The sequence below is a fragment of the Anarhichas minor genome, unplaced genomic scaffold (assembly GCF_050575085.1).
Source record: "Anarhichas minor isolate MPS153535 unplaced genomic scaffold, ASM5057508v1 ptg000012l, whole genome shotgun sequence".
Classification (NCBI taxonomy): domain Eukaryota; kingdom Metazoa; phylum Chordata; class Actinopteri; order Perciformes; family Anarhichadidae; genus Anarhichas; species Anarhichas minor.
In genome coordinates this window covers 3859093-3869411 of record NW_027466458.1, presented here as the reverse complement: position 1 = coordinate 3869411, position 10319 = coordinate 3859093, and the positions used below count along the sequence as shown (strand labels likewise).

General features: G+C 39.3%; 1 protein-coding gene across 1 annotated transcript; it reads right to left on the bottom strand.

The window, feature by feature from the left end:
- Positions 1–440: 440 nt before the first annotated feature.
- On the bottom strand, positions 441–9925 carry LOC142948702 (hepatic lectin-like). Its single transcript, XM_076090837.1, has 9 exons — positions 9838–9925; positions 4349–4450; positions 4040–4256; positions 3649–3652; positions 2304–2391; positions 1943–2035; positions 1609–1748; positions 1368–1468; positions 441–989 (listed from the first exon to the last, which is right to left on the bottom strand). The coding sequence occupies exons 1-9, from the start codon at positions 9923–9925 to the stop codon at positions 836–838; spliced, it is 987 nt and encodes a 328-aa protein (XP_075946952.1). The 3' UTR covers positions 441–835.
- Positions 9926–10319: the final 394 nt, after the last annotated feature.

Here is a 10319-nt window from a genome sequence, read left to right as displayed (position 1 = left end):
CCTTTAATCAAGTCAACTGACAATATCAAAGCTGAAAATACAAGCTGAGCATCACATTTCTCACTTATTGTCCCCAATACTTCCTCACTCACTGACTAACCTATGAAATAAAAAGCTTACAAGACGCATTCAAATCTACCTTGAGAGATATGTAGGTGAGAAATTGAACTGCCACAGTGTGGACAGTTTCTCCAGAATAAACATCTATTTCTCAATAGCAGAAGTGAAGACTGGCCTTTAGAGAACGTTCACACGCTACTGTGTGAGATATAGATCTGTTTTTGAACTAAAAAGTGCAGGATGTCAGTTATTTTTTTCTTTGACCATTTAAGGTGAAGAGAGTTCAATTTAAAGAGGTAAAGAAATTAGATCATCAAACATATAAGCAAAATGTTTTTTTATTTTTACGATGAATTGAATTCAGTATTAATTTGGACCACATCTTCACAGTGTTTTCTATATTATTTTTTATTTCTTATTTGCAATCAACCACAATAGTATAGATTCAAAATGGGAATTCACATTTGATTTATACAGTCACCTTCAAAAGGTAGCCAGTCGCCTCTAAATGCCATTTATGTACCCTACAGTGTACACAGCAGACTGGTACAGGCTTTTTTTTATAGTATATGTTTTAGAAAAACAACCATGATTAATTGTTATGGTTATTACTTGTTATTATTTACACATATGGTTTTCCTTGACATGTCAAAACTAAATGGAATGCAGCCATCATTAATGTTAATATTCACATCCGTGCTTTTATTACGGTGACGTGTTTGTGTCTATGATGAGCACATTCATGATTAACAGTCTGGTGGGTTTGGATACAAAGTTATTGAGCCACCACCTTTTCACAGATCCAGAAGTTTTTGTTATTACATTGTTCATCATTCCAGCTGTTTTCTTCTTCATAGTACTTGATTTCTCCACAGTCTTCCTCTTTAGATTGATAGCTATTGGGCTCCCCATTGTGCCAGTAGCTGAAACTAAACAACAAACAATACATTTTTTAACAGAAAACACAACCAAAGAAACCACAAAAAAAGGCCAAATGCTTCAGCCCATGAAGAAAGTCATAAATATATTACTGAACTGAAGTGCCTTTGAACAGTGAGCTGTTTGCTTTGCTTAAAAACAAAAAGCCAAGTGATCCATAACTTCCAACTCTAGAATATATCAACAACATACAAAAAAATCAAAAGGTGGCGCAGGATCTCTTCCTCACTCGGTGGAGTGCTGCCACTTCTGGCTGAAGGGTTTATGAAGATGGCTACCATTGTATTCGGTAATATTGCCCTAATATAGCAATATTAGATTATTAACGATTGATTTAATTAAACAAGGAAAAAAAGTAAATTATGAACCTTGTTTTCAGTGCAGTCCCATCCACCCATTTCCACACCCCTTCTGTCTCTCTGTCAGTAAATCCAATCCACGTGAGCCGTTTGAATTGTCTTGCAAATTCCTTGTGTACAGTAAAATAAAAACATTACCAAACATAACTGAAATATAATCAATTTCAGCCACCCTCCATCTCAGTGAGCATTGATCTGATCTCACACTTTTTCTCTCATGTCTCTGACAGGCATATTTCACTTTACACACCTGCTCTTCTTTGCTGTTGATGATCATCAGGTCTGCACCTCTTTGCAGACAGTCATCTCTGCTTTCCTGCCAAGATTTCTCAGAAGAAGAAATGTAATAGAAACTGGGACGTAAATAGACCCAGCCTTCTAAATAGCGATCTGTTATGGATAACAACAAAGACAACCTTAATATCTCTCTCTTGCCAGGAGTTGTGATTAGATTCGAGGTAGTGATCTGCTGAGGATAACGAATAATAAAAAATAAATGTTCACATTTTAGTCAAAGTGAAGTATTTTGTATTTTTTTTCTTTCCATGTCATAAAGGTTTATTCAGGTTCATCTTCATACTGACCAAAGGTGCTCAGCTTCCTCTTTAAATCTTCTCCCTCTTCAGTCAGATTTTTGATAATGGCCTCAAAATCTGGCGTCCTTGCACTGGAACTGTCTGAAAGCCCAGAAAGATACGCTTTTGCCACTGTATTATCACCGAGGTTATGGTAGCATGTGAAGAGATCCCCACCCTTGTGTTAGTTCCACTTTTAAACACACTATGTGTGCGTTTGGTCGGGGGATTAGTTAATCTGATCTGTTTTCAATGCATTACTTCTAAACCTGAGTCGGTTACACGGTAACTGCTTCGGTCCATTATATATTTAAATATAGGTCACAGGAGGCACAGGGTGAAATAAGAGAGAAAATGTAAAATCACTCACAGAGAGAAAGACGCAGTCCAATGTTGGCAGCAGCCTGTAGGATGCACAGTAGTCCGAAGCTCACAGCAACCAGTGTGTAGAGTTTTTCCTCTGTGTGCAGAAATCAGAAAGACTCATGCAACATTATTATGATCAGGCAGCAGGCGTGATGTTTATTTCACTTTTTGTACACTGTCTCTGTATTCAATTGATTACAAATTTGTATTCACATGTAGTTTGTTGCCTGATTGTTTTTGTTTTCTGAGGCAGAACCCCCGCCTGATTCTGAAAAAAATTCTACACCCAAATAGAACAAGATACAGAAAGTATGATGCTGTCAGAAAACATTAAAGTTACTTACTCCTGGATGAAGCGTCCAAAGTCATTTCTGCCTCCTCTTTCAAGACACACCTCTAAATATTTGACAAAGAAGTGTAATAGCTGCACTATTCTGTAGGCTGCTCCTCCTTCTTCTCTTGTGAAGACATGAATCTGCTTACCATATTAAGCAACGCTCTCACAGCAAGTTATTATTATCGCCGCTCACACTTCTTCATTCTGTCTTTGCTATCTTTCTTGCAAATTCACGACGGTTTCCTCCGCCTATTAAAATGAAGTGGGGAAAAAAATCAAGAGGTCAGCAGGAGGCACACACGATCATATTGCAGGTGCTTTGTGACAATGATCTGCACAAAACGTTGAAATTCACACTACTCTGTTCACTTTTTCTTCAAAAAAAAAAAAGCGTGACTGTATCAAAGTTTCAAACCTTTAATTGCATCATATCATTTTACTGGTCAATTCACAATGAGTTCTTTAATAACAATCTAGAGACAGTGGGATTCTCAGAAAATCTCTTGATCGTCATAATACATAACAAACATAAGATTGTGGTCATGTTCAGATCACAAAAAAATTGAGAAACCAATGTATGTTAGTTCCCCTGAAAGGTTTTGAAACAAAAAAGCTGCACTAAACAACACATGGAGTGTCCATAGTGTAAATTATTTTTCAAAATTCTTTATTTAAACAGAATTTCACAAAATGTTAAAAAAAAGGGCTCATTTGCATTTGTTCATCATAAACAAAACACTGCGATTATAACTCTGGATTTATCTATGATCACAGTCCTTCTGCCCACAATTAAACCTTCAACTATCAACCTATAATAAATGCTGTAATATCATAAGAGCCATTGTGTCATAAAATAATCAATTTGCAATTATTTGCAAACTATCAGAGCATGTTTGGCCTAAAGCACATCAGTTTAAACAACATAGACCTGTTGGGTGTCCTGCTTTTAACCAGGAGTTTCTGACAATTCTATTCCTCACCTTTCTGAAATGTATACGCAACAACAGCTAACCTGTCTGAAACACATGACACAATGGCCAACATCTTGTTGTTAAACCACACTTCGTGGACTTCCTCAGCAGAGGAAGCCCAGCAGTTGTAGCGGAGATAGTTCAGTTGTTATCACGTAGTTTGTTTGTAATATGGGTGTGAAGCGGTTATCCCTGTCCCTGTTCAAAGAGGGTATCGGTCGGTCGGATGTGGGTGTCCTTGATCTTTCTCCAGCCAATCACTGACTCCCGGTTATTGGCCTCTGGACCTCTTTCCAGGCGACACGGTGACCCTTTTTTTGCTGTTGAGAGTAGTTGAGAGCAAATGATGATTGATGGGATCTCTGGGTAACAGCGATTTACAACAGCCAGCAATTCCACAGCAGTTTCCTCAGTACTAAGTTCTCTGTTTACCTTGAGGGTCTCTTTGGGGGCTTTTTCCTTTTGGGCAGGGTTTTTTGGAACTGATCTCTTTCTTTAGTCAGGTTGGTGTTACTGGTCTGTAACTGGTCTCTTTCTTTAGTCAGGTTGGTGTAACTGGTCTGTAAATGGTCTCTTTCTTTAGTCAGGTTGGTGTAACTGGTCTGTAACAGGACCATCTCCATTTCCCGCTCAGAGTTGCCTTTGCTGTCTGTGTTTGACACATAAACAAACAAATAAAGAGACACTGTCAACCAGTATTTTCATCTCAGGGCTTCATCAGCATGCTAACAAAATACTCACACAGGCAAACTGAAGTTATGAGTCCAGTCAGAAGGAGGAGACACAGCAGACCCAGAACCACTGCAGCAGCTCTGCAGGAACTCTTCTTCACACCTTCAACACCTGAAGGGTCAATGCAACATTTGTCATTTGCTTGTTTGTATTCCAGTGTCAAATAAGATAAAGTCAAGTCAGCCTTTGTATTGTCGCTTCTCATAATACAACACACCAGAATTCAAAAGGATGCCTGGATACAGTAGTGTTCACACAAGTAGGGGGAATTGTGTTGGTGTTTAATGGTGGTCAAATGAGCAAAAGTCACCCATTGAAATGCAACTATGCAAAAGCATGGAACCTATATATTTTTTGTATGAGTTGACATAATTTATATTCAAGTATACAATTTCATATGTGTATGAATTTTCTTCATGCACTGGGTGTTAATAGTCCCTTGCTGCTTGACTCTTTCCACATTATTGTCTCTCACAAACATCTTTTGGTTTTTGTATTCCTTTAAGACAAGTTTTTTTAATTTTCTTTTCATTTCTGTATGTGTGTGCCCATGTGTACATTTTTTTTTACATGTAATGTGTTTATTACCTGAGAATGCAGGTCCACTTCTGTTTGGCCCAGGAGTGTGGATCAACACATTTCCATAAATATTTTTTAGACATTATTCTGTCCCTTTCCATCTTGCTGGGATGTCCTGATGGTCCCTCTACATTCACATAGACATTCATCATAGCAGTTCATCTATGATGTTCAGCTGTCCCGGTGGTGCAGTTTGGCCCTGTGGTGCCTGGAGCCATCAGAGTCTGCAGAGCATGCTTTTGAAATGCATCGTTCTGAACTGTGCACAGAATAACTCAGAGGCAGTTTCTGTTGATGATATCTTTCTCACATAATCAGGAAACTGACGGTGGTGTGAAATATTTCAGGTGATCAACTTTACCCAGTTGACCTATTAGTTGCAGCTGCGTGACGGGGCTTTCCATTTTGGTTTTTCCAAATATCTTGAATGTCAAATTTAAAACATCCATCATTCTATCTATTTGTAGACTGAAAGACAGACATGGTCAGAAGGCCAGTATTAAGCTGCAGCACGGACTTCATTAATCATTAGTCCGTCATTGCACCATAATGTAATGGTAAATAATCTTCTGCTTTTCCACACAACCAGGTAAACTGTTACCCAAGTTTAAAAAAGTGAACTCTGTTGAAGTATAGTTTCATAAAGGCTGTCAGTGCATTTTTGTTTTAATTAAAAGCCCAAACTCTTGGAGATGTACCACATCCGAATCATTCCATGATGGCTTATTGATTAATTTCAGTCGCAAAACTTCATTAGCCATTTATTGTCCCAGAGGCTAAATTAGATTTTTTTAGTATTCCTCTTCTCCCCTTGATTAATGCCAGGGAATCATCTCACTCACATTAGAAGACAAATGGTTTATTATTAGACGTGGACATGTTGGTAAATTAATTAGTTATCCGTTGGATGGTCAGGTGGTGTTCAATCACATAATCACATAATATGCAAGAAACCGGTTGATATTTTTGTTTCAGTGGTGCAAATTCACAGTCGATCAAATTCACAACAACTTGTGCTTGGACTTTTTTTATTGTGTGTGTATATATATATGTATGTGTTTATATATATATATATATATATTTCACTGTTTAATCTTTACAACAATCACCAATCTGTTTTTTTCTTCACGTAAAGAAAGATTAATGATGTTTAATGTCCTCACTTTAATAATTCATTCATCAAAATATAAACGAGTCACAAAAGGATTTTTTATTAAAAAACAGCACAAAAGAAACTGTGAAAAGAGAAGTTACAGAATCATGAAAATGGAGAAAACAAACTCTTTTGTAGGTGAATATATTTTTTGTTAAAGTCCACAAATATGGGATCTATACAGTATTTATAAAAATGTAAAATATTTTCGGGATCACTGAAAACTCGTAGCACCAAACTCGGCCTCGTGTAGAAACTGCTGCATCTTGGTTCTGACCCACGACTGTTAATATTTTACATAAAACAAACTTAATGTGATGCATTGTCAAAACATAAATGTAACTCCAGCTGAATATAAGATAATATTTATAATTTTGCATGCAAAGAATGCTTCACAAATGTAAAGATGTTCTGCTTTTCCCTTAAATATGTTATATTGATTCATGTATTGTGTGAAATACAGGAATTCTTCTTGATGTATTAGATTACAGTAAAACAAGTGAAGATAAGTGCTTCATCTCAATCTCAGATCACACTCAAGGTGTTTAATTGGTTTGTGGGACAGTTTCATAAAGTCTATGAAAACATACGAGAATGGTACCTTGGCATTTAAGTATTTATTTACTTATATATTTATAAGATTGTGAGCTGCTTTATCAAACCAAGTAGAACGTTTCACCAAAATGGAGAAGCATCTCCAGAGGTGTTCACCCTGCATCTTCACAATCACTTATATAGACTTTGTTAAGTATGGAAACCAACTCAACTTTAATTTGGAGGAATCAAACTCACTATATCACTCACTTTCACCGTCAAAGACTCGTCAGAAGGTGGACTTATCAGGCGACAGACTTTAAAAGCATGCAACTTTAGAACTGAACTGGCTGACATATCGTTTTAAATCCTGTGGCAGAATCTCATGTTCCTTTAAACCAGTGGTTCCCAAAGTGGGGGTCGCGACCCCTAGGGGGGGCGCGGTGGTACTACAGGGGGGTCGCGGCTTCATCACCAACCCACACACACAGACGCACACATACACCGGTAAAACAATATAAAATAACCGACGTGACATGCACTGTGTTCCAACCACGCCACCAGAGCGGCTCATGTCACAGACCGACTGTGGCAAAACCAGCGAGAGCGAGAGCGAGCGCGCGCCCGAGCGAGAGAGCGCGAACGAGCGAGGGAGAGAGAGAGTGAGGGAGCGCGAACGAGAGAGAGACACACAGCGACACAGAGCGAGAAAGATACGGAGCGACAGAGAAAGATAAAGATAAGAGAAGGAAGTATGTACAAAGATGGACAGATTTGTGACTGGTCTAAAGCGCAAAAATATTTTATACAGTTCATGCATTATAATGCAATTCATTAAAAACCAAGACAAATTTGGGGTCGGGTTGCGGGGGGGGGGGGGGTCGTCCAATGTTCCTATATCATCAAAGGGGGTCTTGACAGAAAAAGTTTGGGAACCACTGCTTTAAACTATGTTTGACTAGATGGGAATTGGATTTGTCTAAAAATGCAATAACAATGGGTCCGTGTACGTTTTGATAGTCTGTTTTACCGTTCAGTCGAAAAGACGACAATACGGAAATACCATGGTTTTCTCGTTTTTCGTCTCAAACCGAAAACGGAAATGGGCCGTCGTATTTCCGTTTTTGGTTTCTGAATTCAAAAACAGAAAAACCACAGAACCAAAGTCAAATAACGAGCCGAGTTTCGTTTTTGAAAAGCACAACAGGTAACCCGGAAAGAAGAATATTTCAAAATAAAAATGAAGGCAATATAATGACCGTATCCAAGAAATTAATAAATAAATAAATAAACCTGGGCCGATGAGAGTGTGTTAGCAACAGTAGTTGACTACATGCTGTTTAATATGAACGTATCCATGTACACAGCAATAATCAACTTTTCGATTAATCGGTGCATTGTTTGATGCAATACAGTTCGTGATATAGTCAAAGTCATTTTTGTGTTCACAATGTTGCTGTTGGCACTGATATTTGTTTGTCCACTGTATTGTGCTGTTGATTTAGTGAACGCAGAGTGTAGCCTGTAAGGACATTTAACATTTAACAATAAACAATAACATTAAACTATCACAATCAGCACAGTGCAAGAAATAGAAACATGTAAAAATTTACAATAAAATATAAAATACAGAATAAAGTGCACAACATCAGGACTGTAAAACAAGTGAAGTGTAAGTGAAAAGTTAAAAGTGATGAGTGTGTTGAAATAAAGAAACAGGGATGTGCAGGGGAGAGACCAGAAGGAAATGTCCTGGGGATGACAGAGTCAGTGGGGGACCCGGGCTTTGTTAATGAGCCCGACTGCGGACGGGAAGAAACTGTTTGTGTGGCGTGAGGTCTTGGTTCTGATGGACTGCAGCCTCCTGCTGTCACAGTTCAGCTCCACACCCTCCTCACTCTTCTTGTCAGTCACTCCCTCCTCATCAGTCTAAACTCCCTTCACCTGTTCACTCACCTGCCTCTGATCAGTAATCAAGCCCCAATATAGACTCCTGCCTCCCAGACACATTTGCCAGATTGTTCTTTGGTTTTCCATGCCAGACTCTCCAGCACGCTCCCACGGATTAATCGCCTGTTGCCTGCCCCTGTTCTACCTGCCTTGCCTGACTCCCGGTAAACCCACCAGCCTTCTGATCCTGACTCTGATTAACTCTGCCTGCTGTATCTGGAAGTTTGTAATAAAGCCAAAGATCCCTGGAATCTTGTGTGTTGCATTTGGGTCCATATACAACCGGTTACACCTGCCAGATGGAAGGGGCACAAACAGATCATGTCAGGGTGAGAGGGGTCGGCTACAATCTTACGTGCTCGCTTCAGGGTCCTTGAAGCGAACAGGTCCTGGAGGGATGGCAGATTGCAGCCAATCACCCTCTCAGCAGAGCGAATGATGCGCTGCAGCCTACCCTTGTCCTTGGCAGTGGCTGCAGCGTGCCAGACCGTGATGGAGGAGCAGAGGATGGACTCAATGATGGCTGTGTAGAAATGCACCATCATTGTCTTTGGCAGGTTGAATTTCTTCAGCTGCCTCAGGAAGTACATCCTCTGCTGAGCCTTCTTGGTGATGGAGCTGATGTTCAGCTCCAACTTGAGGTCCTGGGTTATGATGGAGCCCAGGAAGCGGAAGGACTCCACCACGTCGACGGGGGAGTCACACACAGTGATAGGGGCTGGTGGGGCTACGTTCTTCCTGAAATCCACAACCATCTCCACTGTCTTTAGAGCGTTGAGCTCTAGGTTGTTCAGACCGCACCAGGTCACCAGATGGTCAGTCTCCCACCTGTAGGTGGACTCATCCCCACCAGAGATGAGTCCAATGAGGGTGGTGTCATCTGCGAACTTCAGGAGCTTGACGGATTGGTGACTACATACACACAACATAAGTGCCTGTAGTTATCTGGATAATTTGAGCTCTGTTGGCAGTTTGGGTGGACTGTATGTGAGGATGTGCGCAGGCCATAGTCAGGTCGCTCCATAAACCATTATGTACTTGAAGGTGAACCATGTCCATTAAACAAGTTCAAACAAAAACACAGCCTGTAAATGGCTTTTAGTGTAAAAATAACTCAACAAACTGACGTCTCAGAAGCCGACAGATAATATTTGTGAAAATGTGAACTCAAAAATACAAAGAAATGGATTTTTCCTCAGCTTTTCCACACTGAAATGTTCTTGAAATTCTGAATTATCCATTAAGATCTTTATCCATATTATTAAAATGTTTTCTGTCACACCAGACACTGCGGCGTCGCTCCTGGCCTCAGGTAGATTCACGTAGTCCATAGTGATCTCAGATTGCTCTTTATGGATAAACCTGGCCATGTTTACCAGCTGACTGGAGAGGGACAATGCTGAATAGAGAACGTGTTTTTCCTAGAAACACACTGTCTAATCCACTTCTTCTTTTACATTTTTGTTTATTGTGACACGTCATTGTTCTTCCTCATTTTCCCTCGACTTAAACAGCTTCTTCGATCGCTTCTCAAACCAGAACACTTCAAAGAGGACTCTTTTAAAAGATTTACTTTGTTTTACATAAAAAGTTCATTTGACTTTTTAAAATTACCACAGAGTTTAATCCACACAGTAATTAGTGTCTTTTTTTTTATACAAACATCTTTCTTGTTTTGTTTTTTTTAGTTATGAATTAACTTTCAGATGAACTGAACTGTTTGGAGAACAGTCTTTTTATCCTTAATTTTTCTTAAATATTACA